This window comes from Drosophila busckii, chromosome 3L, assembly GCF_011750605.1.
Source record: "Drosophila busckii strain San Diego stock center, stock number 13000-0081.31 chromosome 3L, ASM1175060v1, whole genome shotgun sequence".
In the NCBI taxonomy this organism is placed as follows: Eukaryota; Metazoa; Arthropoda; class Insecta; order Diptera; family Drosophilidae; genus Drosophila; species Drosophila busckii.
In genome coordinates this window covers 18611697-18639031 of record NC_046606.1, presented here as the reverse complement: position 1 = coordinate 18639031, position 27335 = coordinate 18611697, and the positions used below count along the sequence as shown (strand labels likewise).

At 39.3% G+C, this 27335-nt stretch overlaps 13 protein-coding genes across 17 annotated transcripts; 6 read left to right on the top strand and 7 right to left on the bottom strand.

Moving 5' to 3' along the window:
* Positions 1 to 4564: 4564 nt before the first annotated feature.
* On the top strand, positions 4565 to 5278 carry LOC108598137. Its single transcript, XM_017984754.2, has 2 exons — positions 4565 to 5085; positions 5137 to 5278. The coding sequence occupies exons 1-2, from the start codon at positions 4571 to 4573 to the stop codon at positions 5276 to 5278; spliced, it is 657 nt and encodes a 218-aa protein (XP_017840243.2). The 5' UTR covers positions 4565 to 4570.
* Positions 5279 to 6189: 911 nt separating this feature from the next.
* Positions 6190 to 6991, bottom strand: LOC108599375. The gene is made up of 2 exons (XM_017986181.2): positions 6492 to 6991; positions 6190 to 6427 (listed from the first exon to the last, which is right to left on the bottom strand). Exons 1-2 carry the CDS (start codon positions 6989 to 6991, stop codon positions 6286 to 6288), a joined length of 642 nt encoding a protein of 213 aa, XP_017841670.2. The 3' UTR covers positions 6190 to 6285.
* Positions 6992 to 8877: 1886 nt separating this feature from the next.
* On the bottom strand, positions 8878 to 11070 carry LOC108598980 (L-galactose dehydrogenase). 2 transcript variants are annotated; one of them, XM_033293612.1, is made up of 5 exons: positions 10923 to 11070; positions 10418 to 10859; positions 9984 to 10357; positions 9499 to 9563; positions 8878 to 8909 (listed from the first exon to the last, which is right to left on the bottom strand). In XM_033293612.1, exons 1-5 carry the CDS (start codon positions 11066 to 11068, stop codon positions 8893 to 8895), a joined length of 1044 nt encoding a protein of 347 aa, XP_033149503.1. In that variant the 5' UTR covers positions 11069 to 11070; the 3' UTR covers positions 8878 to 8892. The 2 variants fall into 2 exon arrangements, with proteins under 2 accessions (XP_033149503.1, XP_017841244.2); XM_017985755.2 differs by lacking the exon at positions 8878 to 8909 and adding an exon at positions 9296 to 9381.
* A 1033-nt stretch (positions 11071 to 12103) lies between these two features.
* Positions 12104 to 13017, top strand: LOC108600363 (probable prefoldin subunit 2). Its single transcript, XM_017987895.2, has 2 exons — positions 12104 to 12398; positions 12488 to 13017. Exons 1-2 carry the CDS (start codon positions 12268 to 12270, stop codon positions 12789 to 12791), a joined length of 435 nt encoding a protein of 144 aa, XP_017843384.1. The 5' UTR covers positions 12104 to 12267; the 3' UTR covers positions 12792 to 13017.
* LOC108600360 (molybdenum cofactor biosynthesis protein 1) lies at positions 13017 to 15289 on the bottom strand. 2 transcript variants are annotated; one of them, XM_017987893.2, is made up of 8 exons: positions 15216 to 15289; positions 15114 to 15134; positions 14915 to 15057; positions 14748 to 14844; positions 14283 to 14674; positions 13768 to 14227; positions 13649 to 13699; positions 13017 to 13590 (listed from the first exon to the last, which is right to left on the bottom strand). In XM_017987893.2, the coding sequence occupies exons 3-8, from the start codon at positions 15035 to 15037 to the stop codon at positions 13031 to 13033; spliced, it is 1683 nt and encodes a 560-aa protein (XP_017843382.2). In that variant the 5' UTR covers positions 15038 to 15057; positions 15114 to 15134; positions 15216 to 15289; the 3' UTR covers positions 13017 to 13030. The 2 variants fall into 2 exon arrangements, with proteins under 2 accessions (XP_017843382.2, XP_017843381.2); XM_017987892.2 differs by having other exon boundaries at positions 15109 to 15134; positions 15216 to 15281.
* A 765-nt stretch (positions 15290 to 16054) lies between these two features.
* On the top strand, positions 16055 to 16959 carry LOC108600362. Its single transcript, XM_017987894.2, has 2 exons — positions 16055 to 16499; positions 16560 to 16959. The coding sequence occupies exons 1-2, from the start codon at positions 16291 to 16293 to the stop codon at positions 16936 to 16938; spliced, it is 588 nt and encodes a 195-aa protein (XP_017843383.1). The 5' UTR covers positions 16055 to 16290; the 3' UTR covers positions 16939 to 16959.
* Positions 16960 to 17215: 256 nt separating this feature from the next.
* On the bottom strand, positions 17216 to 20160 carry LOC108600359 (protein suppressor of underreplication). The gene is made up of 4 exons (XM_017987891.2): positions 19817 to 20160; positions 19559 to 19758; positions 19306 to 19484; positions 17216 to 19252 (listed from the first exon to the last, which is right to left on the bottom strand). Exons 1-4 carry the CDS (start codon positions 20142 to 20144, stop codon positions 17242 to 17244), a joined length of 2718 nt encoding a protein of 905 aa, XP_017843380.2. The 5' UTR covers positions 20145 to 20160; the 3' UTR covers positions 17216 to 17241.
* Positions 20161 to 20171: 11 nt separating this feature from the next.
* On the bottom strand, positions 20172 to 20607 carry LOC108600364. Of its 2 annotated transcripts, none has more exons than XM_017987898.1 (2): positions 20579 to 20607; positions 20172 to 20440 (listed from the first exon to the last, which is right to left on the bottom strand). In XM_017987898.1, exon 2 carries the CDS (start codon positions 20359 to 20361, stop codon positions 20185 to 20187), a length of 177 nt encoding a protein of 58 aa, XP_017843387.1. In that variant the 5' UTR covers positions 20362 to 20440; positions 20579 to 20607; the 3' UTR covers positions 20172 to 20184. The 2 variants fall into 2 exon arrangements, with proteins under 2 accessions (XP_017843387.1, XP_017843385.1); XM_017987896.1 differs by having other exon boundaries at positions 20172 to 20456; positions 20579 to 20599.
* A 1132-nt stretch (positions 20608 to 21739) lies between these two features.
* Positions 21740 to 23673, top strand: LOC108598914. The gene is made up of 5 exons (XM_017985677.1): positions 21740 to 21967; positions 22027 to 23020; positions 23078 to 23292; positions 23355 to 23518; positions 23577 to 23673. Exons 1-5 carry the CDS (start codon positions 21837 to 21839, stop codon positions 23633 to 23635), a joined length of 1563 nt encoding a protein of 520 aa, XP_017841166.1. The 5' UTR covers positions 21740 to 21836; the 3' UTR covers positions 23636 to 23673.
* Positions 23674 to 23866: 193 nt separating this feature from the next.
* LOC108598768 (nudC domain-containing protein 3) lies at positions 23867 to 25112 on the top strand. Of its 2 annotated transcripts, XM_017985508.2 has the most exons (4): positions 23867 to 23882; positions 24062 to 24171; positions 24229 to 24749; positions 24807 to 25112. In XM_017985508.2, the coding sequence occupies exons 2-4, from the start codon at positions 24071 to 24073 to the stop codon at positions 25091 to 25093; spliced, it is 909 nt and encodes a 302-aa protein (XP_017840997.2). In that variant the 5' UTR covers positions 23867 to 23882; positions 24062 to 24070; the 3' UTR covers positions 25094 to 25112. The 2 variants fall into 2 exon arrangements, with proteins under 2 accessions (XP_017840997.2, XP_017840998.2); XM_017985509.2 differs by lacking the exon at positions 23867 to 23882 and having other exon boundaries at positions 24055 to 24171; positions 24234 to 24749.
* Positions 25113 to 25209: 97 nt separating this feature from the next.
* LOC108598769 (nurim homolog) lies at positions 25210 to 26094 on the bottom strand. Its single transcript, XM_017985510.2, is given in 3 exon segments — positions 25210 to 25570; positions 25573 to 25653; positions 25708 to 26094. Coding segments are annotated over 3 exon segments (780 nt in total). The 5' UTR covers positions 26056 to 26094; the 3' UTR covers positions 25210 to 25219.
* Positions 26095 to 26180: 86 nt separating this feature from the next.
* Positions 26181 to 26669, top strand: LOC108600666 (immediate early response 3-interacting protein 1). Its single transcript, XM_017988362.1, has 3 exons — positions 26181 to 26351; positions 26413 to 26511; positions 26584 to 26669. The coding sequence occupies exons 1-3, from the start codon at positions 26264 to 26266 to the stop codon at positions 26637 to 26639; spliced, it is 243 nt and encodes an 80-aa protein (XP_017843851.1). The 5' UTR covers positions 26181 to 26263; the 3' UTR covers positions 26640 to 26669.
* Position 26670: 1 nt separating this feature from the next.
* On the bottom strand, positions 26671 to 27268 carry LOC108600665 (biogenesis of lysosome-related organelles complex 1 subunit 2). The gene has a single exon (XM_017988361.1). The coding sequence runs from the start codon at positions 27169 to 27171 to the stop codon at positions 26695 to 26697; it is 477 nt and encodes a 158-aa protein (XP_017843850.1). The 5' UTR covers positions 27172 to 27268; the 3' UTR covers positions 26671 to 26694.
* Between the last annotated feature and the right edge of the window lie 67 nt (positions 27269 to 27335).

The following is a 27335-nucleotide window of genomic DNA, read 5'->3' as shown; positions in this document are numbered from 1 at the left end:
GGTGGGAAAGGGAGAAGGAGAATGTGGAAGAGTGAGGCGCAATGTAGACGGAACTCTGCAGAAGCGATAGAGGAAGCAATAATTTAATTCTGCATTGCAAATGCAAACAAATTTTCGTTGAGCCGCAGAGAAAAAACTTAAACCGCGATGCGCAACAAAGAAACAAATAAAAAAAAGAACGCAGCAAGAAGAGAAAACGCATAGTCAGCTGTGGTTAGAATGAGCAAGCGAATGAGCGAAAATAGAGTGGAGCATGCTAAACGTGCAAGAAGTGCGCCAGTGTTTATTTTATAGCTGACTTAGAGTTGGCTGCATCTCCCGGCTGCACTCCCCCGGCCAATCTCGCCGCGCGCTGTTATTATTGAAGAATTATTACGCGGCGTGGGGTAGAGAGAGAGAGCTGGAAAGACAGCAGTTGCCAATGCAGGCGACTAATAGCGCAAAACTTTGTCTCGCACCATATTCTAACTGTTGTTGCTGTTGGCTTTTAGATTTATGTATATGTAAGTGTAACTTGTGCATGCAACAAACAAAAAATGAGTAGAAAAGTTTTGCATATTCATGGCGCTTTAAATGTTGTCGGCCGGCAGAACGTCGATAACAGATAACAACAGGCTAAACAGTGACGCTTAAAAAAATACTCTAATTTTAAAAAGCAGCAAACTGAGCAATAGTTAAGTTAAGTTATGTTATAAGCAATGAGGGCAGTTTTCGTCAAAGCAGAGAGCGAAGCTTCCCAAATGGACGTTGCCATAACTTATTGAAATCGTACATAATATGACAAAAGTCTACATACATCTGTGACTTTTCAACTTTTGCATATTCTGTAATATATTCTGATTTTTCATACAAAAATAAATGCGGCAAAACCGCAAAAACCAGTAAAATCGTAATTACGCTTTTTAAAGCAGATGTGGGTTTTAATTTAAGAAGACAGTTTGCAAGCCCAGGAGCATTATGTCTTTAATTTTGGCGTATATGTATTATCAGTTTTGATTGATATTAATCAATATTACGCTCAATATAAAATTTTTCTTACGGGCTCCACCTGACAACTTCACTTAGAACTGATTGCCTACTTTTAGGAGATCCTAAATCGTAATCGCTTGTGCTGTTATTACTAATTGATTTCTATGGAGGCTAAAAACTTCTTTACTTTATAAGCTATTTATAAAAAATGTTGTGTTCAGCAATTCAATTTTAATAATCACAATCAGGGTCCCAGTAAAAGCGATTTATAAGGTTTACAAAATTGTTAGTCCTTCAATAATCTGACAATGCCGATGATAATAAATAATCCTTGCTCGCTCATTTCAACGCTCATTTCCAAGTGTATGCTAGCTTCGACTAGTTGCAGTTGTCAACTGTTTTTTGTTGTTTGCTCTCTTACATGCAGCAGCTGCTTAAGCGAAAGAGACAGCATGCACTAGCGAAAAAAAGTAATAACATCAACTATAAAACTAGCTACATCAGTTGGCAGCTGCAAGCAACACACAGACAGACATGGACAACCGTCACAGACATATTGTGTCTGCAAAACTTTGTTGACAGCAGCAACACCAACACCGACACCAGCAACAACAACAAGGGAAAGAACAGAGTGGAGCTGGGGCTAGTGTATAACAACAAAGAGAAAGTGTTTGCCAGACGCTAAAAGCCGCGCAAATGATGCGCATGTGAAAACAATGAGATTATTGGTTAAATTTATGTATGGCTTGGCTATATATACCATATAGACTAGGCAAGTCTCCCTGCAGCGCCAACTTGTCTCTAGTAATTGTCGACATGTCAGCACATTAAACGGCCATAAAATGTTGGCAAACTGGCAAATCAAAGGCAAAGTGGCAAGTGGCAAGTTGTCTCCACGTTGGCGCAAACTTTTCTTATTTATGGCCTCTTTTCTCCTGGAATGCAACAGTTAAGCGGCCTGCGGCCTTTCGCAACACTCACGACCCCGAGACCACAATTGCCACGCAAGGCTACCAGTACCATCTACCTGCGTAGCTGGTGCTCCAAAATTTATCATGACACTAATGAGCATGAAATAGGACAAGGTTTATTAAATTTCCTCTTTAAAATGCGCACATGGCAAGTTGCCCAGGAAGTTGCTCACTGCCAAGCAGACGGCAACAAGTTTTTTTTTTTTTATATATATATATTTTTTATATTCTTTTTTTTTGGGTTCATCAGCAGTGGCGACTGAGCAGCTTTTACACGACAATACCTACACTCTAAAAAAAAAAAGGGCAGAATAAACCGAAATAATATTGAAACTATATTAGAAAGGCGTTTCATGATTACCATTTATTTCTTATTGTATTAAACATAAGACTAAATAGTTAGCAGCTTTAAGGGACTAGGACTTTGGATCTTACCTTCCTCTTCCTCTGGCGATATTGTAGACAAATTTAAGTAAAGTAAAATTTTAAATGATAGTGCTATTAAGTTGCGCAATTTTGTTTAGTGCAGTTCTAGACTGCTTCCAGTTTCTGCGCTGTCACATAGACAAGTCGTTCTAGCTGAAGCTGAGCAACACCAGCTGCTGTCCCGGGCAGCAGTGGCAGCAGCAGCAAAATGAAAAATGTCCGCAAGTGCGAAAATGAATCTGCCCCATGTTGCAATTTATTATGCCAACATAATAAATATTATATACAGTTGGTATGTCAGTTACCGCCTGCTCTACCCCCTATCCCTATATTCACTTTGCCTTCCCTCGCGCGGGTTGGGTGCCATCAGTTGGGTTTTGGTTTTATGTCAAAGCGCTGCTTTGTGACAGTTTGAGAAATGTTTGTACCCAGCGCCAACCCCAACCTTTTGCTTAGCCCTGACCGCTGCCTAATTGCACTCGCTTTTAAATTTATATCCAATAGCTCCAACTTAAGCTACGTTTTAAGCAAAGATTATATAAGCCGATACATAGACTAGTTTCAAAAGAATGTGCCATCTGGGACACTAAACCACTATTAGAACAACTATTTTATATTGTTTATCTTTTTACTTAGCTACAAGTCTGTCTGATTTGGTTTATTTGCTCGAGGGACTTAACTCCTTTGCTATTTCCGTTTGCTCTTTGCGGTGTTTCTCATTTTTTTGTTCAATTTATACGTCTACGCATTCCCATAAATAAATCATTCAAATTGTCAACACGAATTTATTTGCGTTGCGTTTGCGTTTTTTGTTTGGTGTAAGTTGTAAGTTGCTTGTGGTTACCCCAAGCGGAAATGAACGAAACCGGCAAGGATTTGTGTGTGTTAGAGAGCGCTGGGTATATTGAAAGAGTATTGGAAGGAAGGAGTGCGGTTTCTTGGCAGCTTCCAAAGCATTGTGCTTTTGTCAGACATGTCAAGCTCCTAGCAACAAAGTTTGTGTGTCAGCTAATGTAACTGTTTATTGTATCGTCTTGGTCGATTTAAACATCGGTGCTGTTTTACTCTGACTTGAGATCATATTAGAATGCACAGAATTTACAAAACGAGTATTGAGATTAAATTAAATGTATACATTTCATTATTCTATGGAAAATATGTAATCAGAGATTTACTCTTACGTAACAAAGGCTTGTTTGCCTCTTTAAGTATTGAGTAAATACAGCTTTAAAAGTTGGTAAGGCTAGCAATAGAAACATTGGTATTCTCCAAGGGAGCCCAGTAAAAGATATTGAACAGCATAAGCGGTGAATACTTAACTTATAACCCTAACTACCTTGCCAGAGATCTAAAAAGATTGTGCAACCCTAGACTGTTTACTGTATAAGTTTTAAGTTTATTTAGTGTTAGTATAAGTCTGAAGAAAAGGTTCAATAAATTATTAAGCAAGATAATGAGAAAAAGAGGTTTTAAGGTCAAAGCTGCAGACTCTTTTTCTAGAAATATCGACGACTGAAGAATCATTTAATTACATAAATAAAATACCCAATCAAGACCTACAAATTATTAAATTGCAATGCCTTAAAACCAACCGATCTTATTAGCATTTTGTTTTTAATTTATGACATACTCACATAATTTCCCAGAAGAGCATCTAAGCACCAGCAGCAGCATTTAGAACGCTTTCACTCTTGCTGTTTGTTATTTAAGCAAATTTATTTGTATGCTTCTGGCGCTGCTGTTGCTGCTTTGGTTGCTGTTGTTGTTTGCTTTTCATTTCCGGCCACGTCGACAAATCACAAACAACCAGCAAGGATATTATCTGCAGCAAAACTGTTTCCTTGGCCACACTATCGCAGCCCCAAGAACACACACACACACAGTTTCCTTATGTTTATTTGGTTAAATAATTTGCGAAAACGTTCTACGTTCTAGATTGTGTGCTTAATGGGCTTATAAATGGTCTACTATTTGGCCATAAAGGTCAATTGCCGGGCAACCAGAGCGTACCCTGACCAAAAAAAAAAATATCTTTAACGTATTTCGTTACAATTGCAAGCAAACATGAACAATTTGTATGCTAATTGGCTAAATAAATGTTGTTGCCACTTAAAATTTCCACTTGTCATTATTGGCTGATGGCTTACTTAGCACTAGACAGTTTTTCGTCATACTAGCAGTTGATCTTGACACTCGCTACCGTTATGACGACTCGGTGTGCCCTCATACTCAGCGTGTTGCTATGGTGCGGCTGCGGCAGTAGCAGCGGCAGCAATCTGACGCTGTTTATGTTGCATCGCCAGCGACGCGGACTTATTTATCAGAACAGCGGCTCCATTAAGTTTAGCATGGGACCGTCCATGCCTATACCTTTGGGCGATCATGTGACCTTTCGGTCCACTGTGCTGTCCTATAATATACAAGGTGGTACCTATAGTCTGCCAACCACGCCCATTTGGCCCTGGGACAAGTGGGAGGTAAACTTTGCACGTTCGCTGCAGCAAATGCAACGGAATATTGAGTTGCATACCGCATCCGGCAAGCTTAGGTATGCGGATGACTCACGCCTCTTGGTGTACACGGCACTGGAGCAGTTTATAGGCAGGAGCAACAATGATATGCCTATGGGCAGACAGTGCCTGTTGAGGTCCATCTGCGAGAATGGGCAGGTACATCAACATGTGGGCATCTTCTCCGAAATACTCAACATTGTCTTAAGGTAAGCCTCAAGTGCTAATTGCTTATTAAAGTTGCTCACATTTGGTTTTAGTCCCGGCAAGGCAGACCTGGATGACTGCTATCATGATGCCTTTGCTGCCGGACAGGCGGGTGCCAATTGCCTGGCCGTCTATAAGGACTGTCCACGTGGCAGTAACTTTCTCGATGAGCTATTGATGTTGGAGCACAGCTAACTGGCTGACTGACTGACGGACGGACGGACTAATTGATGGCTTTTCATACTACATATTTGATGGAACTACAATAAAGTTTTGTGCTTAATGGGTATTTGTAGTTGTTGTTGTTGTTGTTCTTAAGATAGTCGCAGTTGTTGCATAATTTGCTTGTCAAAGCCGCACGCAGGAAATGTCACTAAACGCAAGAGCGTGATGCCAACAGAAAAAGAGGAATAGCATATATACGTCATGTCAGCAAATAACTTGGTTCATACGCGTGAAGTTAGCATGATTTGAAATTTAAGAAACTGACATATGTTTTTTTAAATTTAGCTGAGATTAATGCTTTAATAGCACTACCTGCTCTCTTTGCTCCTACTGCTCTTGACTTAACTCATATTCGCGTAATCAACGCCCGCATAAACGCCTCAGGCTGCTTACCTATGCAGCATCAGAAGTTCAAATACCGCAAAGTTTCGCAACTGCCGCAGCCCCCCGCTTCCTGTTTGTGTCAACTTCTTGTCTGCCTGCTGCAAATGCTCTTAGCCGTATCCACGTTGCTCGCGTTGTCATAATCGCATTTGAATTAGCTGTGCATACAAAGCCTCGCCTGATACGCATACAGGGTGCTCCAACTGCAACTTTATTTATAGCCCAAGCGCATCCTAATGGTTTGAGGCACCCTGTGCCCTTAGCAGGTAAGTCTAATGTGCCACTTAAGACGCATTTATTGTCTTTTAGCTAGCTCAGCTGTTATAGTTGTTGACGTCGTTGCATTTCCATTTAATTGACGCCATTGTTGACAAAATGGAGACTGCATGAGCGCAGCGCTTTTACCCCCTGGCCGCAACTAGCACAAGCCATTAATGTTAGGTTTGTTTTTCTTATATGTATGTATGTATGTATATATGTATGTTTTCTTCCAAAGAGCACAGAAATCAGTTTAGAATCATGTCAATCGTTTACAAACAGCGCAACCAACCATTAGCTTAGCCAGCTAAACTAATTTGAACACGATGCATACATTAGTGGGTCACCTCCATAGCAAACGCATCCAGCACACTTTGCCCACGCGGACATGAAGCAAACTGCTGCAGGCAATCGACACCCGCGGAGCCCGCTGCATAAGCTTCCTTGTAGCAATCCTGCAGGCGCGCCTTGCCTGGTCTGCAATTATTCACAAAACTCTCTCATTATCAGAAGCGCGCTTGGCTTCAAAAATTTTACTCACGTTAGCAGCACATTTAGCAACTCGGCCATAATTCCGACGTGATGATGCACTTGCGCATTCTCGCACAAGGCACGCAGCAAACACGCTCGCCCACGACCCTCCCTGCCATTGGCATTGTCCATGTAGTGCTCCAGAGCACTGTAGGCAAACAGGCGTGTGTCATCCTCGTGTGTTGCATCCAGCTGTCGTATTTTTTCATGCAACGATCTTTCGAAGATCGTCTCCCACTTGTCCCAGGGATAAAGCGGCGCCGAGGGCATGGCATATGCACCGAAATGTAGCACATAAAAGTTGAGAAAACTACGCCAGGCCACCGGATCCTTAAGCTGTATGGCCATTACTGGGCCCACGACCAAACGTACTGTGGCGCCATTCTCATACACCATCATATAACGTTTTTGACGCGCGTGTAAAAAAGCCGTTAGATTCTGCGTAGGCCCTTTTACATCGTAGGCAGCCTGTAGCAGCGGCAGAAGGCAGATTAATAATAATAACTGCATTAGTTACTTGTCTATAGAAGAATGAACAACAGCTCTTGCTAACCAAGTACAAAATAAGATTCTCGACTTGATCAATATTTATCTGTCGAATTAGCAAGTAAAATGGGTTATAATGTTATCAACGGTGGGCCGAAATTTATTTACACTAAATTTTGAATTTTTAATTTACATAAGCAATAGCTCGAATTAACTGAGCTTGCTTAAAAATATTTGAGCTTTACACCACGGTTATGATTGATTATATTTTAATTAAAGCTTGGCTTCTGCGACAGCTCGTAGCTTATTTTATGAACTAAAAGTATTAATACTTATAGGTCACAAAAGCTAAGTCATATAGTTGTAAAATTGGGTATAATATACACATATAAGTATATATTAGCTTAGTATGTCACTAGATGATCCCGACAGATATACATACATGGATCATTGGGTAATTACCGCGGTGCTTGATTGATTTCTTAATGGCACGTATTATATGTTTGATGAGCGGTGTTCTGCCAAGATTGGATGACCTGCGGTAATACTTACCATTTTATTGTGTCTAGCAGCTGTAGCTGGTTAAACAGAAGCGTCTTCTGTCCTTAGTAATGGTATCGAATCACATCCTAGCCTGTCAATTAGGCAATCTGACAATTAGGTTTCATGCATAACACTCTTTTAACAAAGAGCTTTAATTTATGAATAATTAATTCACACATTTGCTTAATATTTACACTAACATTTTATAAAAATAATTCAACCGCGCTATCTTTAGCGCTTTACAGCACTAACAAAACCGACCTCCACATTTAGTCGATATTCAACTAATCTAAACAAAGTGGTGAGTTTGCGTGCCTGCTGGAATACAAATTTACAGTGCGCTCCAAAGTGATAGAGAATGTGTGATGTACGATTTATTAATAGATTATAGTATTTAAGTTAAAGGTTTATAGGTAGAAGATGTATTAGTAGAGTTTATTATTTGATTGATGTGCGGAGCGTATTAAACAGGTCGGACAGCTTTAAGGCAGGAGAATGATTTGTGACGATTTTCGTTTATATGTATTAAAATTACAAGTTTATTCTTGCCTTCGGAGGCCACAAATAGTCACAATTGTGTCGACAAGTTAGGTTTATTACAGCAGCCCCGACTAGGGCTGTGCAGATTTAACTTATTTAAATATGTATGGATTTGTCCCAAATAGACAAATGCATTAAACGAAGTGCAGTAAGACTCCATGTTTTTTAAAAATCTTACAACCATATTTGCATATTTGAAAACTCAGGAAGCTATTTCAGCAATTTTAGTGCCACTTTGTTTCTTTTTTCAATTCTATTGAGTTCTAATTCAAAACAAGGAAAACTAGACTAGACAATAGTATCATCACGTTTTACTGACAATGATAGAGAACATACATTTATTACACTTAAGTTTTGTTTTTTTTTTTTGTTGATATATGTATTTATTTGAGTATCAGGTGCGATCTGAGTGGATAATAAAGTAAATGCTATGATTGATTATATTTACAGTGTACTGGGAAGGTTAAGTGGGTGGTGCCTTTTCTGTCTTTTTAATGTAGTTGTCGTTGCAATAAAGATGTTGCTATAACTACTACCATTAATAGCATTTATTATATTTTTTTCCAAGTTGCCATGCAGCTCTGCAGGTGCACCAACGATTTTCCTCATTTTATCAAGTGTAGGCCGCTCTATGCCGCTGGTTTTGATTAAATGGGTCTTGATCCATTTTCTAGCAACTTGCAATATTGATTATTACAAATATTAAAGTGCCAAAATCAATTTTGTTGATCTATTTGCACACTAGATCAAAAGTTCAGACCCACGTTCGCGACAGCGCGCAGAACGGGGCGGTCTGTTCACTTTTTCTTCTTTCATTTAACCAGTACCCAGTATAAGCCGCGCTATTCGTCTAGTGAACCTTCGATGACGTCCCGGAAATTGAAATAGTTAGTATAGAATAAATAAAATTGTTTATTTTCAGAAAAACGTAGTGTAATTATAATTTATGAAATTTGTTCTCATTCGTGGGCATCTAAATAATAGAATTATAAATACGTTTTTAACCTATAATTTTATTTTCTAAACTTTTGTTTAGATAACTCGAAATAACTCGAAGTGTAGGCGATTGCGATGCTGCTGTGGATTGTTCACGTGAGTATTTATTTATATCACTTTGAAAATTCGTCTTTCAATGAACGAAAGCTTGATCAGCATTATTTGTTACTTGAAAGCCTTCTTTTTTGAATCATTTACACTTACTGAATTATTCAAATGTGTTTTTTTGGCAGTCATGCAGATGTCTAGTTTTTATGACTCATTAGCTGGTCTTAAGTGGCACCAAATCGCTACTAGGCCACCGGGTGTAAGGACAACCCTGACGGATGCTCTTCCTTGGAAGTGGCGAATTTTTGATTTTATTTGCATTGATTTTATTTTTATAGAATTTTATTCAAAACTTGTATTAATTCAATTCACAGAACTTTAATATTTAAATATTTATTTATTACCTTTAATCGCGGCCCAATAGCGTTCCAGTTCAATGCCCTCCCAGTTGAATGGCCGTATAAAAGTGCTGAAAGATAATTAAAGTTGGACGTTGTAATTTTTTATTTTTTTTTATAAGTACACTTTGATATTTAAAAAAAATAAAATGCAAAATGGTATTATGAAGTTGTTCAAATGTATCTAACAGGGAAGGAGGAAGAGACGTGGCAGACCCAAAAAGATATGTACATGTATATTGTTGATCAGTATGATAAACTGAGTCGATATAGCTAGTCTCTGAGTTCTTGTTGCTTATACATACTGACAGACGGCTACATCTACATATTCTATTGCTAATAACGAATATATAAAATAAATGGAGTCTGCTACTTCATCTTATATTATAAAAATCAAAAAGCGTATAAAAAGAGAGAGAGAACAGTGAATCTGTCGGTTATGTGACGCAAGTCGTTCAGATTAAAGCCGAGTATTCATTGGCATCACTTACGTTTTATAGAGATGCTGCAGCACTTCCTGCTCCTTGCCATTTAATCCATTGTAGAAAACATCCAAATTCATTGCTAACAACGAACGCGTTTGCATTCCAATCAAAAATGTGGTCGCTCCACTCAATTGTATGGTGTGGTACAAAGCTAATTTTCCTAGTTCCACTCCTTGGTCTTGGCAAAACTTGGCTGCTTGACACGCCTGGTGCTTTTGGTCATTGGTAGCCGGATGCCAGGGCTGAGGTCCAGCATTCGTTAGCAGGCCCATAGCATGAGCTGCGGCACACACAATGCCTAAATTCTGCGACAAAAAGTAGTCCATATAGTCCAAAAGAGTGTTGTCGGAAAGCGTATAACGCGAGTAGCTAAGCACCATCTATTCATAACCAAATGGCAGAGGGTTCAATTGATCAAAAAATTGTATGTATATACTTACATCGATTCTGCCGGGAGTGCTTGAAACTAAGTTTTTTACTGCACTCAAAGGATAGCCGGATACGCCGATAAAGTTAGCTTTGCCCTCCTTTACAAGTTGCTCTAAAACTGGCAGAGTTTCGTTAAGCAAAATGTCCATGCTTGGCGCAAACTCAATGTCATGTATTTGTATAACATCGATATATTCCAAGCCCAACAATTTCAGACTCTTCTCCACACTCTCGCGTGCTTTTTGGCCACTAAAGTCAAACATGTTCTGATAATCCAACTCATAGCGTCCCACTTTGGTGGCTATGTAATAAGCTTTTCGAGGCACATCTTTAAGGGCAAGTCCAAGCACCTCCTCGGAGCGCCCTTGGCCATACCACGGAGCTGTGTCAATGTAGTTAATGCCAGCCTTAATAGCTTCTTGCACTGTCTTAATGCCCTCCTCCAAGTCAAAGCTTTGTCAACGAATTATTTGTTATGAACGTGTGGCACACATTAGTTTTAGCATTTGATTTTACCCATATTTAGAACAGAGAGCGCCACCGCCAAATGCAACTTGCGATACTTCTAAACCCGTTTTACCAAGCTGTTTGTATTTCATGCACTTGAGTTTTTCTACATTGTGAAAACCTTCGACAAATGTGACTGGTAATTGTCCACTCATGTTTTTTTTTTATTATATTATATATATATTATATGTGAGTCCAATTCTGAAAGAATGCAATTCCAGCACTGATAGCACGACTGCTCATTCGAGTTCACTTCACCTCTATATTTGTAGCCGACTCTTTTGTAAGTAACTTCAACCTACATACATATGTATGTACTTCAAGAAATGCTTTCTGATCATGTAAGCCAGAGCTATCATCTACTGAAATGATATTTATTTTTTTAATTCAAAAATATTCACAACAGAAGAGCAACAGTTGAAACAGCTGATACCCCAATAGAGTTGTCATGCAACTTTAATTTGTTTGTATTAAAAATACAAGCGATAAATCAAAATAATTATATTGTGTTCCGATTACATGAATATCATTCAAAATATAAAAAAAAAATAAAAAATATGATGGACTTCAACATTAAGCAAAATCTCTAGAGATTTCTGTTTTACTCTCGATATCGATATCGAACATCCGATATCTCGCACCTATCGCACTGCAGTGCTGTCACTTATTGAGCGCCCGAATAGGCTAGATTCTGACCAAAAAAAAAGTAAAAATACGCTGAAAAGCACATGCAGCAAACATACAAAATCATTAGGCTTAGTTATTTCTAAAATTAAATTGGCAAACATATTGTATAATGCTCTGCATTACATAAGCTTTTTTGTTTAACTAGACATAAATGTATATTTGTTTAGGGTTTGGGAACATTCTTCATTTGTGCGTTATGCGTTAAGCAACATAATAAGTAGTACTGAATTCAAGAAAAAAATTCTTAATATTATATTCCACAAAATATTGTTGCGGAATTTTTCTGAACTGAAGTATTTATTTGAACGGCAAATAAAGCTACGGGCTCCATGCGTATTTATTTATATGCGAAAACACATCTGTCCAAAGCAGTGTCATTAATGGGATTAACATAATCATATGAATAAAATTCACCTAACAGAACAGGCTGTAATATGATATATTTTAGGCTTATAACATATTTAGTATAAGTCACAAAAAAATATATTACTAGAATATGCTATGAACGTTAAAATGCTAGATTTAAGGCCTTAAGCTAATTGCAAAGCTATTCCAACTCTTGAAACTGCTAGATCTAGCCGGAAATAAGCTAATGTGGCAGCACTGCCGGACGAATTTCAAACAACAACTACAAAAAGAGACATCTGTTTAAATATTGTCCAGAAAAATGAGCAGCGAGTCCCCTAAAGCGCAAATGTCTCAGGAGAAGATCGTGGGCCACTTTCAACAGCTGAGGAATGAGCAAAGGAACTTGGTCAATAGCCTCAATACGCTGGAAATGGACCTGCGCGAGCACAAGTGAGTCAGAACTGGGGGCCGGGGACCCTAACCTCTAAAAATAAACAAAAATTAACTGCGGCCTGCTTTTTTTTTTTGCTTGCATGTAGGACTGTGATAGAAACTCTTGAAACTGCAGATCCCGAACGAAAGTGCTTTCGTCTGATTGGCGGGGTGCTATGTGAGCGTACGGTGAAAGATGTGCTACCACAACTAGTTGAGAACAAGGATTTCATAGAGAAAACTATTACGATGGTAAAGGAGGATGTGGCTAAGAAGGGTGTGGAGCTGAACAAATTCAAGGAGGAGCACAATATCAGAATACGCGGCGATCAAATTGGAACAGATGGCGCCAAGGCGGAAGAAGCGGAAAGCGGCAGCAAAGCGGAAAATCGCAATGTCTTAGTATCTTAAACTGCGAGCTGGGAAATGCCAAAAAAATCTTAAAAAGCGAAACAAACGAACGAAGCGTATTTATTTGTGTCCCTGATAATGGTGATTCTAATGTTATATGTAATTTTTTTAGCTATAAGGCCGAAGGCTACACCTTTCATGTCTCTCACACACATAAAAACAACACACACGCATAACATTCGCCCAGTTGGCTTGGAATTAAAAAAGAAATAACCATAAACGTGAATGTGATTGCTTTATTAACGCTGAAAGTCGCGCTTGCCGCCCGACTTACTCAACAACCGCACATTGGTGACGCAGATGTCATGGGAAACTGCCTTACACATGTCATAGACAGTAAGTGCCGCCACGGAAACAGCTGTTAGGGCTTCCATTTCGACGCCAGTTTGTCCGGTGCATCGCACTGTGGCTAACAGATGTACACACAGTTGCTCCGCCACCAGCTTGGCCTCCACGTGCACTGAGGAGATAGCTATGTTGTGACACAAGGGTATAAGCTGTGCTGTTTGTTTTGCGCCCATGATGCCCGCCAGTTGTGCAACGCTCAAAACATCACCCTTCTTTAGCTCATTGGCGGCTATGAGCGCTGTTAGACGCTCACCAACTTGTACTGTGGCTTCCGCTGTGGCAGTTCGTGTGGTTGACGCCTTATGTGCTACATCCACCATTTGTGCCTTACCTTGTGCGTTAATATGCGTCAAGCTGCTGCACTTTCGCAGCTGCAGGCGCTGTGCTGGATGAGTGTGAAGTAGCATGGTACTGCTGCTGCTGGTGCTGTCGCCGCCGCCGCCGCCAAGACCTGCAAGCAAACAGTTGTTGTGGATGATGATGGATGCGTTGTTTTTGCTTGGACTAACCGCCAATGAGTATCATGGGGCGATTTGCCATATGCGATAGATTTAGCATGCCTAGTTGAGAAAGAGGAACCTTGATAAGCCTTGATATACTTTGTAGAACACCTGTAGACTCAACGTACCCGCATGCTGTTTCTTCTTCCGCTGCACAGCAGCGCCTATAAGTTCCACCAGCTGCTGCTCCGTGCAATCCTCACTCCGCAGGGCATCACGCAGTGAAAATTCCTTGTTTCCAAACAGACACACCTTAATATTGCCATCAGCTGTGAGACGCAATCGATTGCAGCTGCCGCAAAAATGTTCTGTCATAGAGGTAATGAAGCCCATCTGACCCGCAAAGCCGGGCACAGCCCAAGCCTTGGAGGTGTCATTTGGTCCATTTGCCAAAGCTTGGAAGTCAGGAAAGCTGGCGCGTATCACCTTAAGTGTTTCACTATAGCTTATTAGACGTTGCGTTTCCCACTTGTTGCCCGTAAAGGGCATATATTCGATGAAGCGCACATCCACTGGACGCTCACGTGTGAATTCTACAAAATCGCAGATTTCATCCTCGTTAAAGTCGCGCATAAGCACGCAGTTCACCTATAGGTTAAAGTTCCATTAGTCTGATAACTTCCTACAAATCTGTAGCTTGTACCTTGGGTCTATAACCTAGTTGTATGGCCAGATCTATGCCGGCGATGACACGCTCCCAACCTTTGCGTCTGGAAATGCGTTCAAAGCGTTCCTTTCGCAGCGTATCTAAGCTTATATTGAGCGAATCTAGACCAGCTTTTTGCATGGGCAACAGCAATCTAGTCAACACCAAGCCATTCGTTGTGATCCCCACATGCTCTAGTTGCGGCAGCGCCTTGAGCTGCGCTATGATTTCCACAATATCACGACGTACTGTAGGTTCGCCGCCTGTTAAGCGTATCTTACGCACACCTTGCTCCACAAAAATGCGCGCCAGCTGCAACATTTCCTCCGTGCTCAATAATTGTGACTTGGGCTGTAGCGGCACACCCTCCGCCGGCATGCAGTAGTCGCCTTCAGAAAATAAAGCATACTTGTATTTCACAACCAAACACTCTGAAAGCTTATCTATCTATTGGAAACTTACAGCGTAGATTGCAACGTTCGGTCAGTGATATTCTGAGATATGTATGATGGCGACCAAAGCTGTCTGTCAGCGGTGAGTTAGCTTTAGCTAAGTGATTCTGTTAAATAGTCAAATTCATCAAGTCGCTTGATAACTTTATGTATTATGCAAATGATGTTTTTATTTACCTCTGTGTTGTCAGTTTTTGAGGCTGTTGCCAGTTTGTGAAATTGCGAACCGGTTGCCATGCTTGCCGCTCCGCGCAGCTGCTGCTGCGTCCATAGTTTAACGCTTTTCACTAGCAATCTCATCGTGTTTGATTCGCTTTGGCCTAATTAATATGTTTTCCACATCAGTATGTACACACGCTTAGCTGGCTTACCTAACCTTACAATTGCCTGGGGGTCGCTGCCAGTCCCATCACAAAAATTCATTTAAGACAGCTTGTTATTTGATAAGCAATTTATTTAAACACAACAAAGTGCTTACCTCACGCTTATAAGCTTGTAAATTGGCGAGTAGCACTTGTTGCTCCGTGCGCTTTAGAATGATTCACGTCCCACTGCCGGCAAGTGTTGTTTATAAACTGAACACGGTTAAGATCATATGGTACTGTATATACATTAAAGCTTTTGTCTCAAAAAGCTCCAAACAGACAAGCATAAGCAGAGAGGTTGTGAGAGTAGTTGCGTGAATGTGGAGCAGTTTGTTTTAAATGGAAAGTTTGGAGCATACAAAACACCAGCTAGAAAAAATACAAATTATTAGTATATTTATCTAAAGATTTAAAAATTATTTAACTAAATTTGTAAAATAAGATATATTTTAACATTTTAAAAATATTATTTAATTTTAGATTAGGTAATATTTTTAGCTTTAAATAAACTTATGTGCTTCTTATTTTTAAAAAGAAAATTTCAAATAATTAGTCGGTTTTTATGACTTCAGTAAAAAGCTCTATTAGTCTTTATATAACTTTAAAATATAACATATAAATCCATATGTTTTGAAACATATCGTATTACAAAAATACAAATAGTCAAGACTGTGTATTTTTGTATTTAGGTCCTAGATTCAACTTTTATTTGAATTTACCATATTAATTTTTTAATACAAAATAATTAAAAAAAAGTTAAAAATACATCAATCGGCTTTTATTAACATTTAAAATTTAATTTAGAATGTTAAACAAAAAAATATTAATATATTATTAAAATGTTATTCCAACATTTCTTCCCATTCTATTGTTTTGTCTTGTGTAGATAGTAAAATTCCCTATTGCTTGATATTTATACAATTATCCTAATCCCCTTTCGCATGTTATCCACGCCACTGCCTCTGCCTTCGATCAACTCCAGATATACATACATACTCCATACACATTTGTATTTATTTTCTCAGTGCTCAGCTTCAATTTCCTCCGCATTCATTTCCATTTCTCAGTACGCTCAGTACCACGCTCCCGTTGACTTCGTCTCTGTTTATCCCGCGTTGTAGTTTGACTGTTTATTTAAAATTTTTATTGAATTCCGTGCATACACACACATTCACACACACTCCAGCAATGGGCAACAGAGGCATGTATGGCCGGCGTCAATGGAATATCAAGAAACTATCGCTGCTGCTCGCCACAGGCCTCTTGTTGTACGTCTTTGTTTTCTCCGGCGGCTATCAGAAATATCAAATAGACGGTGTTATCGGGAATACTAAGCCGGAAACGGTGTGGGAATATGTGGCGGACTTTAACAAAATGCGCATGCTAAATCCTACCATGTGTGTATAAAATAATGAAATATTTCCAAGAATAAAATAAGTTAACCCTTTGCTTTTTAGATTAAGTTTTAAGATACTTGATGATCAGGGCCACGCCCATGACTGGCGTTATACGGTGCAGTATACGGAGCGCTTAGCGCACTGGCCACACTGGCTCAACACAGCCAAAGCCAAATTTGTAGTGACCAAGACGCTTCCGAATGTGCAGCCACCCGCGTGGGCTATACAGTCCAGTCATGAGACCTGCTTCTTTGGGGGCATGTACTGTCTGCGTTCGCTAAGTGAATTTAAGTTCAGCGCAATGGGCAGCGATACCTACGCACATGAAAAGATCCAATATCAATGCCCACCATTTCTGGGCAGAGCCTGCCGTTCGGAGCTCGAGTTTCAGCGTCGCGCTGTCATGCATAATCTAACGCATATTTTTAAACGTAATTAAACAGCGTGGTGTCCAATTCAGTTAAATATATATTTTCACATAAACTTCATATTAAATGTATGAAAAAAAACGTAAATTTAAAACTTAATTCAAAATTCTAATTCGGCTAATTGTTTGAGCTAGTTGTGGGATTATGTTTATCGTTGGCAATGTTTGCTTCAGCTAATACAAACTTTAATATTTTTTGAGTGTGAGTTTAATATTTTCTTTTTCATAAATATTAATATTTATTCAACATGTTTGTTTCTCGACGCTCTGCTTAGTCTTGCGTCTCTAGAGTCTTTTGATTAACATGTTCTTAGATCATTTATTGAGATCTAGACGTTTGCGTTTAGTAGCGCCACCACTGCGTGCGGCACGTGCACTTGCCTGCTTCTCTGCCGGCACAATGGGCGTGTTTGGTACGCTTTGTGATTGTGTAACGCTGCCAAACCAGCGTGTTAGCTTCGTAGATTGTGTGGACTTAAGTGCTTTGGGTGATTTACGTTGAGCTGGACTGGCCTGCAGGCGTGTAGAATGTGCTTCCTCGGGTGTGTTGCCGGAGCTAATTAAATAGTTGGTTATCTTATTGCGCTGCGGTTGTGGCTGCTGCGTTTGCTGGTAGTGCACGGGTGAAACATTGCCATTGGCATTGAGACGCAAGCGATTTCCAAATTCACCATTGTTGGTAATCTCAAAGATGTCCTCGTCTAGCAAAGTAAAGCGTCGCTGCGGAAGTTTTTTTTTGGGACTAGGCAAACTAGGCAGCACCATATTCATGCTGGGTTTTTTATTTGGCGGCTCAAACATTTGCTCCAGAAGATCCAAACAGCTGCGCTCCCGTTTCTTTTTAGGAGGCGTCGCTTGCGCATGTTGCTGCTGCAGATGCTTGACCTCGCTCCCAAAAATTTTAAAGCCCTCAAAGGGCGAGGCAGATGGCAAAGGTTGAGCCAGCGACATCTGTGACATGTCCGAGCAGTTGCTAAATATATCTGGCGATTTATTGGCTGACCTACGCTGCTCCGCAAGTAACAGCCCAAAGCTTGAGGTGCTAGGTTGCTTGATAGGCGACGTTTTGGCTTTGGGTTTCCTTTTTAGTGCTCTGGTGCGTCGACTTGGCAATTGCTTTGTAGACTGCTGTGACTGCGGCTGGCTTTCATCGATCGAACTATTGATAACCACCACATCTGACGGCGGCTCTAAGCTGGGCAGCATAATCAACTCCGAATCATTGAATAAATTGGTCGAGGTGTGCAGCAACAGTGGCGATTGTGGTATGCTTGGCACTCGAAACTCGGGTGTAGGCAAAGGCGCCATATCAGACAGATTCTCTGGCAGTTTTTGCGCACACTGCATATACGAGTCGGAGGAAAACGAACTTGCGCTTAATAGCTGTGGTGTTGCATCAGGTACGCTTTCTAGATTTTCCTTTTCAATCTTTTTTGTCACTATTTTATTTGGTTTCACCATTTTCTCTGTCGATTCTGGCTTGTTTGCCGTTTTCTTTATTGGATGCCTAGATTTTCTGCTGGACTTTGGTGTCTTCTCAAAGTCCAAGGCCATGGTGGTGTTAATATATTTGTTGCTAATGGTCGCTTCAGCTGATCGCGTGAGTCGTTGCATGCTACGAGTCTCTCGGCGGCCAATATTTTCGCCACGATTTGATCTAGGCTCGGTTTTTGGCGTAATCGCTTGCGTCTTGGCTTTTCCATCCTTTGGCTCTTGTGGATTCTGCACTTGCTTATCTGTTTTCCTTGCAGATATTTTCAAAGTGTCTGCTGCCAAATTTAGCCGTGTTAGTCTTACATTACAATTACGAGTACTTCTGGAAGATTCCCTCGGCTGTGCCTCAATATTCTTCACTCGCTTAGCACATTTTGTTTTTGGCTTAATTGTTGCTTCAGGTTTCGTCAGTGCTGCAAGCAAGGGCGGTGTTATGGGAGGCGTAACAATATCACAATCTTCGCTGGACACAAGCACTACCTCTGTGCTAGATTTAGATGCAGCATCTGCTTCAGTTTCTGGCTCAGACATTTCAAACACTAATGGTTCCATGGCTACCACTTCTTCGCTGCAGTCTGATATCGATATGTTGTCTATTTGCTCAAGCTTTGCTGCCTCGTGCTCTTTTTTTATACTCATTAAGCACTCGAAAATTTCATCTGTGTCGCCCGTGGAACGCGTTGATGTCGTAGATGCTATAGTGGAGCCACTAATAGTGCTGTTACTGTTGTTCTCACCCAGCCAATTGCTAAGATTAGTTGTATACTGCTCAACTGAGACTAGCGGTAAATATGCCTCAAATTGATGGCGATAGCGGCGCAGGCGAAAGTTTCTTAAATTATATAAAATTAATGTAAGTACAAAAAGTTTAGTTAGTAAACAAACTTGATATATTCGCCTATAATGCCACGCTGCTTGTAATAAACCTCCAAATCGACGCGTTTGCTTAACACATCCTTAACATCTGGCAAATTAAATTTACGCTCAAAGCTACGAAAACTGTTGTACTGATGTTCCAGGCGACCACCTAAGCGCAGCACGTTGTACAATAATTTTATATCAGACTGTAAATGAAATAAGTAAATAATATTACGTTTTTATATAAAAAAAAAATATATATATATATATAAATGCTTACGGTTATGTCCACGCTAGAGATCACAATATTGATTTTACGCTCATAACGTTTCAGCAACATAGAAGTGCAAAAGTTATTATTTAGCATATGTCCGCGATGATCCACAATTATGTAGTCAAACTTAAGTTGTCTTAAGTCACCTAAGCCGCGCAGCACGCTCCACTTGGCTAAATAAACGCTATGTGGCGATGCAGTGCTATCTATAAAATAAATATAAGTATTCAATGCATCTTGAGCTATGTTATGCAATTATCGAACCCTTAATATCCTTTATAAGACAGACAGACAAGTCTGTGAGCACGCCCAGATGAAATTGCCAGCCAGCCAGCAAATGATCATCGTTCTGTGTTACAATGAGTGTCTTTTTACATGCTCCAATTGCACCTAGGAGCGCAACAACTGATGCACACTTTCCCAAGCCGCTCTCATCGTTATATATGCAAAAGTCTTGTTTGGACAGCCGGTCGTAGAGAAAACGCACCGCTTCTAGCTGAAAACTCTTCAGGTACTGTGTTGTCTGACTGCCAACGAGCACATTTCTAGCGAGTCGTAGTTCGGGTGTTTGCTCAGCCACAAAGTGATACATTTGCCTGCTTATCCTGTTATCCTCTATCGCTCTTTTCCTTTCAGTGTGCGTAATGCAGCGCCAAATAGAGTGCCACGAGTATGTATAGTAATTTTAAATATGAGAATATCACAAACATAAGAAAGGAACCAACTATCATCTTCTTTGTTGGCAGTCCATCGATGTAATCTGGGTTCAAAATATCGGCAATGTTGTTGTTATTGTGACTGTCATACATATGTGAGTGTGTTTTGGTGAAAACTGTTGCTGCAGGTAGGCAGGGAATAGGCTCAGCGATGTTCCAAAAATGTAAAATACTGGAACAACAACAAACTATACATATTTATAATATAAAAACATATATATATAAAAACAATTTTTGAAATAATATCATAGCTAGTATGAAATAAAACTACAACTACTGCAAATGAGAATATAAATAAAAAAAATATTACACTTTTGTTTTGTATCCTCAACAGCAATGTGACCAAATGTGAAACTCATATACCGATAGTTGCTGATCGAGAATAGCTCATCGATAACTTAACTTTACATAATAAAAATTGTTAGCAATTTTACGATATTTTTAAGTGAATGATAACTCTTAAAGAAGGAAAAAACCGACAGAATATTGTATTGTTTATTGTTAGTTAATTAATTAATTAATTTATTTTAAAATTTTGTCTCTACTGTACTTTGGGCAATCCAGCTAGGTGTTAACTTTAAACTTTCTACACAAATATTGCTAATTTATGTATGTGTATGATATGCGATTGATATTTTTTTAACATACTTATAGTTTTGGACTTCATTAGGAATTTTATTACATTAAGCGTAAGAAGAAAGAAAACAATTTTCTCCAAACATATATAAAATAAAAAATACAAATCTTCGATATACATACATAAAAGAGTAAGTCTTGACTGACGGGTGATCGCTGTACAGTAAATCAGTGACAATTTTTAATTTCGGCAGGGAAATGTCGAACAACTCAATTTTCCTCTCAATAAAAGTGACATCCACGAACGGTAAGATATATAAATCTGAAATTTTCATTGAAAAATTTATGAAAAATATTTAATGAGTTAGGCGATTGCAAAATGCCTGCGACCGCCAATTGAATTTTCAGTCAAGTCATCCATAAAAAAAATAATTATCTAAAATTCTAAAAAATGTCGAAACTAAAATTTATTGAAAATTCAACAGTCACCGAAATTCCTCTAACGTGGTCGGTAATGTAAATATGATCTGAAATTCCAAAAGCTATGAATGTCAGAAATTGTCGGAATATGTAAAATTATCTGTATCGATGTACAGATTACCTAAAAACGTTAATGGGTGTTAACAATTATTTTGACACCACATTTAATGTTAACAATTGAAGGAACTCGAAAAGCGAGTGGAATAGAAGGCGAAACCCACTACGATCTTTATTAATATTTTATGCTTGTTTTGAGTTTTATTTAAAGCACTTGCCTACTGACAAGAAATTGAAATTCTCTTTTTTGGTTGGAAAACAAACCAAAAATATTTTGTTTATTATACATTATATAGTTTATTTTAATGTTCAAAATAAGATTATATGTTCAAAAGAACAATTTGGTTTTTGTAACATACGATACTTTCGCAGAAAGGGGACTTGAACGACTCTCGAGAACTAGTTCAGTTGACAAAGTTCAGCTGCATTTGTCCAGACATAACAAACCGAAAATAATGAAAAGCGTGTCAGGTCTTAAAAATGGCAAATCAAATAAAAAAAGAAAATTCGAAGAGCATGCACCGATTACAACAACAGAGCCAACACCGCCCAAACAACGTATGGTGGTAACACCTTGGACTGACACGTACGCTTCTTTATATTTTAGAAACTTGTATTTTTGAATAACAGTTTCTGCAATTACAGCGCCGAGTTTAAAATGGTATACAATTGGCTGTTTGACAAAGACACGACGCCAGTTAATTTACGAAAAGCGCTCAGTCAGCTGCGCATTTGGAGTCTGCGAAGAGGCACACTTTGTCCCGCCTCAGTATTAGCCACTAGTGTTTTGATTAAGGCACAACTGGAGGATAAGCAGGGCAATAGCAACATACAGACTACCTACGCGAGCGCCTTTACACGCTTTTTCAACTTTATGTCTTCAATCATGCAGGATTATAATATGAGCAGCATGTATGAAACGGCACGTAAGCTGGGTCTCCAGTCTTTTATAGTGGATCTGCGACATTTATGTGCGCATGGACAGGAGCTGCCCCCAGCAGTAGTGCTGCGACATACTGCCGAGCATTGTACGGAATGGATGCGTAAATTTTACTGGTTACCTCAACGCGAAAAAATGGCGAATTTGGATGCACAAAACCTACAGAGAAAAGACAAATTGAAATTTGAAAGAGAGCTCAGTGTGTTATTTGAACTTTATGACTTGGCGTTGGAGTGTCAGCTTGAAGGCGCATATAAACTGAAAGCTATTAATAAACTAAAATCCAGTATGGAGTTTAACAAGCTAAGAGTTTATAGTTCTACGAAAAAAGCAAAAACCACAATGGAAATGTTAAATGCCGTTGTTAACGATCTGGCTGCGGCTATCAAGCGACAGCCCATGGAAGAATTGCTGGATATATATATGTCAAGTGTGCTGAATATGAAATATTTTCTTGTTGCTGGTCTCAAACACACCGAACAGGAGGAACTACTTATTGAAGCCACACAAGAGCTCTTTCGTCTATTCGCCGTGCAAGGGTATATTGAAAATCTTTTTGTTGCCTTTGTGCAGTTGACGGAGAATGAGAATGTAAGCAATGAAAGACGCGCTGGAGCTAGCTATTGGGGTAGCAAAATGCTGCAAACCTTTGTTATGCTGAGCCGAATGAAGCGAATGTATCAAGAGGAATTAGATATGGTAAGTAGTTGATATAAACCTCTTTAAAATTTTCAAGCATACATTTATGTTTTATAGAACCCCGACTTTAAACCAATTGACTTTTCAATGCTAAATAAACCAGTTGTATCAAAACTACTGCGTCAGTTGCTTATACACTCAGGCGTGGATCAGTCACTTACGCTAATCTTTTGTGAAACTTCAAAAAAACCACGATCCTGGGTATTTGATGAAGAGTTTTTAATACAGCGACAGAATAACTTAAATACATACTCGGCAACTATACTAAAGGGGTAAATTTATTTAGATTGTTATAAAAACACACTAACTTATATACGAAATTCTCTTATTGCAGCTTACTGCCATTGATGGACTCACCATTAACAGCTGAGCAGATAGAAAATCTAACTGAACTATGCAACATCTATGAAGCTAGAAGCAGAAAACAATCAGAGGAAGCACCAACAATTACAAATATTGCACAGAGTGCAACATTTGGCATTTGGAAGTTAGAGACGGGTTAGTTTATAGCAGAAAAATTTTGAATTTTGAATTAACTGGTGTTTTACATTTACAGATTATGACTGGTCTAAGTGTGCGCTTGGTGTGTTGCCTGAAGAAATAAGTCTGGTGTAATAATTTATAAAATGATTACAAAATAAATATAATTTATGTCTCTGCATGCAGTTCGCATTTGAATTTAAATTTTTTTTCTTCTTTCACATCTGCCATTCACAATAATGCGCAAGAAATTCGCCAGCGTACTTTTTATACACTTTGAAATTTTTTACTAAAAATTGAGAGGTATCATTCAGTTGTAGAAATGTATGTAACAGCAGAAGTAAGAATGGCAGCAAAACAAACAGTCGAGCTGTTCGTCTAGGTATGTATCCATCTCCAACGCGCCATACAAACGTACAAGCGAGCGTACGCGTCACGTGTGTATGCGTTTTTGAATGTGTTCGTGTGTTTGCTCTGATACCCTAGTCAAAGTGTATATAAAAGTTTACTGAGACAAATTTTAATGCTTACTTGTTTACAAAATTATAATTTGAAATATAGGAAGCAGAGATGGATTACCAACGTAGCGATGCCATGTTAATGGAAATATTGCAAGAGCGTAAAACAATTACAGGTTTTTTGGATGCAATATTCGGATTTTTGCGCCGCAAGTAAGAAAAGCGATTAAACTGTAAGAACTTTGTTTTTATTGACGGTTGATTTCGCAGCACAGATTATTATCACACCAAACATAGTGCAGAGGAAAAAATAGGATTTGCCAAGGGCATGCGTGATAAAATACTGTATGGCGCAATGCAACGTTATGACCCCGACTGTTTGATTCAAACCATGACAGCAGAAAGTGACATTGAAGTAGATGGAACTCAAGTGCCGCCTGCTGTTGAGGAAATCGTAGTAGAGACTATTAAAGAAAGAAAACCTCTAGCTTCAACACAGCCAGCGAATACAAAGACTAAACGCATATTTGAAACCAGTGATTTCAAGAATGGCGCTGTATTTGAACATCATTGCTGGTCCCAGACGTTGAGTGATTTGGAGTTGCATTTGGAGCTCCCAGAGGACTTGAAAACTGCCAAGCAATTAAATATTGAAATAAAACCGCAGCGTATTAAAGTAAGCAGCAAAGCAGGGCCGATGCAGACGATATTGGAAGGTGCACTAAGCCAACGAATTAGACATAATGAAGTCATGTGGTCTATTGATGACGCCAGGCTTAGCATCAGTTGTGGTATGTGACAGGCTTATTGTATAAAGCATTTGTTTAATTTAATTCGTGTCTCTGCAGATAAAGCAAAGGAGGGTTGGTGGGAGCGTTTGTTTGAGAGTGATGCTGAGATTGATATTACAAAACTAGACACCGGGCGTTATATAGATGAGCTACCGCAAGATTCACAGACAGCAATTGAAAAGCTAAGAGTAAAACAGATGGCAGCCGATAAACAGCAGCAAACCGACAATCCAACAGATCCAGAGCAAGCCAAGACATTTGAACGATTAAAGAAGGCCTGGGATGCCGAAGGTTCGCCATTTAAAGGACAACCATTTGACCCGTCAATGGTGAGAATGAGTTAATGATTTATTAAGGTTAATTTACACAAATAAGGTTGAAATAAAATGAGAACAGTACACACAATAGTAAACATAGGTGCTATGTTATTGTTAGATTCGTAGTTTAAGTAGAGTGATGAAGAGCTTGGTTTACTGAGCCTTTAATTCGTGTTTTTTGCGTTGCAGCTGTTGCTGATGGTAGGCCACATCGCGCTGATCGGTGGACCAGGCAACATACATGTATGTAGTAAGAAGCACGGCCAACACCAACCGATCCAGGCTCATAACATTCGTCACAAAAAGAATGAGTGTGAAACCTATGAACGATGGATGACGCACATGAGCATAAAGAGTGCGCAGCTGTGGTGACTTGTAGGCTAGTGGATCGGCATAGTTATGCAGACTGTAGTAGGCCTGTTTAATGCCCAGCAATTCTGGGAGATCCAAGATAATGGACCCTCCAAATATAACAGCCCAACAGAGTATATGGGTTATCACAAAGAGGCCCACCAGATCACTGGGCTTTCCACATTGATTTGCCAGAGCACAATCGATGTGGCAGGCAACCAATTTTTCAGCAAGTACTAAAATAGACATGATGAGTAAATATTCAAAGTTATTTACGTGCTTATGCTTACATGTAAGCAGAGCGATGACGTCAGACAGTACATGGTGCGCTCCGCTGATGCTAAGCCCCATTTGCGCAATAGGTTCTTTACTATCGCTGACTTCTGCAGGCTGTGCTGAAATATGAAGCCAATTATGTAGAGGGCATCCCACACAATTGGTCCATAAGCAGTCTCCAGACGCGACTTGTTGTCCAGCAAATTGAAAATCCAGGTATGAGCCTTAGATATTTCGCGCGGTAGTGAAAGAAATAGTGTTAAATTTCCAACCACATAAAATGTATAGATAAATGTTGCCAGCGACCCAAGCAGTACAAGAAACTTAAGAAATGGCGCCATTTTACGAATGTTTTCTTTCATAAACTCTTTTAAAATGCAAGTGTAAACAAAAACTGTATGTTTTAGCAGTCAGCACGAAATGTTTTAATGAAATGTGTGCAGCCCTGATAGCAGCTGTCTATGTACGCGTTTTTGTGTGAATCGCACAACACGAAGCCGACATTTTGACGTCAACAATTTGTTGCTCATTTTGGATTGTATATATAAAAACTAAATAGAATAGTGCAAGATGTTTACACTCTGGACATTAGTAGAGGCTTCCTTGCTGTGTTTAAATGCCGTTTGCATATTGCATGAGGAACGGTTTCTGGCCAAGTGTAAATGTCTAGAGTTTGTCCTACTCCACAATAGAACTAATAGGCTTTGTGTTTCTTACAGTCGGCTGGGGCAGACAAGCAAACCAACAGAACTTTGGACCACCCACAGCAAAGGATCAAGTGCTTAATCTCATACGATCCATACGCACAGTTGCCAAGAGTAGGTATTTGGCGCATTTAAGTAATAACAATTTATTGACACGTGTCCCTTTCTACCCATTCTAATTTGCAGTTCCGCTTATATTCTTAAACGTTATAGCAATTATATTTAAGCTTTTACTTGGTTAAATATTAAAAATCTAATTTTACATATGTACTAGTAATGCATTTGTGAATTTATAAGCTATTGTCCTGCGTGAGGACTTGACTTTCGTTGGAGCACGCATTTGACACGATTTTCCAGTGCTATACTATATGCGTCCAGTTTATAAGCGGCAGCTTCTAGTTTGTCCACCGTGTCAGATATTTCATCAATTTGCTGCATAAGAGGCGCTAGCTGCTGAAATTTGTCGCACAGATCGTTTGTGGAAACATTTAGATTTTCAGCAATTTGTCGCATGTCTTTGTATTTGGCAATGGTTGCCTTATTCATCTCCTCCAATAGCTTATAGTCCTCCAGAGGCGCATTCAGCTCATGTTGTAAATACTCCTCTGTTTTCTGGAACATGTTTATGGCCATTCGACTCAGATTTGGATCATATCTTTGTGCCAAGGCTTCGAAGCTCGAAGTGGATGTTGAAAGCGTTGGTCCGTGCATGGGTGAATCTGGATCTGCAGCCTGCCCAGCTTTAGCGCTTGTAGTGGGCTGCTCATGTTCCATCTTTACTACGTATTAGCGGATGTCCGTAAAACCAAAAATAAGCCTTTAACTAATTTTTAAACAGCTGATGTCTTTGTTGTATGCTGGATGACAGTGAATTATAAGTAACCAACTACGCACAGGTCATCCATTAACTTTAAATGTAGTGTAATGTAAAGATGAAG

Coding starts and splice junctions, on each gene's coding strand:
- LOC108600363 (XM_017987895.2), top strand. CDS start 12,268: ATGAGCAGCGAGTCCCCTAAAGCGCAAATGTCTCAGGAGAAGATCGTG. Junction 12,399..12,487: donor ATGGACCTGCGCGAGCACAA/GTGAGTCAGAAC, acceptor GCTTGCATGTAG/GACTGTGATAGAAACTCTTG.
- LOC108598137 (XM_017984754.2), top strand. CDS start 4,571: ATGACGACTCGGTGTGCCCTCATACTCAGCGTGTTGCTATGGTGCGGC. Junction 5,086..5,136: donor ATACTCAACATTGTCTTAAG/GTAAGCCTCAAG, acceptor ATTTGGTTTTAG/TCCCGGCAAGGCAGACCTGG.
- LOC108600360 (XM_017987893.2), bottom strand. CDS start 15,037: ATGAGATTGCTAGTGAAAAGCGTTAAACTATGGACGCAGCAGCAGCTG. Junction 14,675..14,747: donor CGAACGTTGCAATCTACGCT/GTAAGTTTCCAA, acceptor TATTTTCTGAAG/GCGACTACTGCATGCCGGCG. Junction 14,228..14,282: donor AACTAGGTTATAGACCCAAG/GTACAAGCTACA, acceptor TTTAACCTATAG/GTGAACTGCGTGCTTATGCG.
- LOC108600359 (XM_017987891.2), bottom strand. CDS start 20,144: ATGTATCACTTTGTGGCTGAGCAAACACCCGAACTACGACTCGCTAGA. Junction 19,485..19,558: donor TCTCTAGCGTGGACATAACC/GTAAGCATTTAT, acceptor TTTCATTTACAG/TCTGATATAAAATTATTGTA. Junction 19,253..19,305: donor ATTATAGGCGAATATATCAA/GTTTGTTTACTA, acceptor ATATAATTTAAG/AAACTTTCGCCTGCGCCGCT.
- LOC108600364 (XM_017987898.1), bottom strand. CDS start 20,361: ATGTATGACAGTCACAATAACAACAACATTGCCGATATTTTGAACCCA.
- LOC108600666 (XM_017988362.1), top strand. CDS start 26,264: ATGTTTACACTCTGGACATTAGTAGAGGCTTCCTTGCTGTGTTTAAAT. Junction 26,352..26,412: donor GGAACGGTTTCTGGCCAAGT/GTAAATGTCTAG, acceptor TGTTTCTTACAG/TCGGCTGGGGCAGACAAGCA. Junction 26,512..26,583: donor CATACGCACAGTTGCCAAGA/GTAGGTATTTGG, acceptor TCTAATTTGCAG/TTCCGCTTATATTCTTAAAC.
- LOC108599375 (XM_017986181.2), bottom strand. CDS start 6,991: ATGCAGTTATTATTATTAATCTGCCTTCTGCCGCTGCTACAGGCTGCC. Junction 6,428..6,491: donor TTGCTAAATGTGCTGCTAAC/GTGAGTAAAATT, acceptor GAATAATTGCAG/ACCAGGCAAGGCGCGCCTGC.
- LOC108598980 (XM_017985755.2), bottom strand. CDS start 11,068: ATGAGTGGACAATTACCAGTCACATTTGTCGAAGGTTTTCACAATGTA. Junction 10,860..10,922: donor GCTCTCTGTTCTAAATATGG/GTAAAATCAAAT, acceptor TCGTTGACAAAG/CTTTGACTTGGAGGAGGGCA. Junction 10,358..10,417: donor GCACTCCCGGCAGAATCGAT/GTAAGTATATAC, acceptor GGTTATGAATAG/ATGGTGCTTAGCTACTCGCG.
- LOC108600362 (XM_017987894.2), top strand. CDS start 16,291: ATGGGCAACAGAGGCATGTATGGCCGGCGTCAATGGAATATCAAGAAA. Junction 16,500..16,559: donor CGCATGCTAAATCCTACCAT/GTGTGTATAAAA, acceptor TTTGCTTTTTAG/ATTAAGTTTTAAGATACTTG.
- LOC108598768 (XM_017985508.2), top strand. CDS start 24,071: ATGGATTACCAACGTAGCGATGCCATGTTAATGGAAATATTGCAAGAG. Junction 24,172..24,228: donor TTCGGATTTTTGCGCCGCAA/GTAAGAAAAGCG, acceptor TTGATTTCGCAG/CACAGATTATTATCACACCA. Junction 24,750..24,806: donor CAGGCTTAGCATCAGTTGTG/GTATGTGACAGG, acceptor GTGTCTCTGCAG/ATAAAGCAAAGGAGGGTTGG.
- LOC108600665 (XM_017988361.1), bottom strand. CDS start 27,171: ATGGAACATGAGCAGCCCACTACAAGCGCTAAAGCTGGGCAGGCTGCA.
- LOC108598914 (XM_017985677.1), top strand. CDS start 21,837: ATGAAAAGCGTGTCAGGTCTTAAAAATGGCAAATCAAATAAAAAAAGA. Junction 23,021..23,077: donor ATCAAGAGGAATTAGATATG/GTAAGTAGTTGA, acceptor TATGTTTTATAG/AACCCCGACTTTAAACCAAT. Junction 23,519..23,576: donor CATTTGGAAGTTAGAGACGG/GTTAGTTTATAG, acceptor TTACATTTACAG/ATTATGACTGGTCTAAGTGT.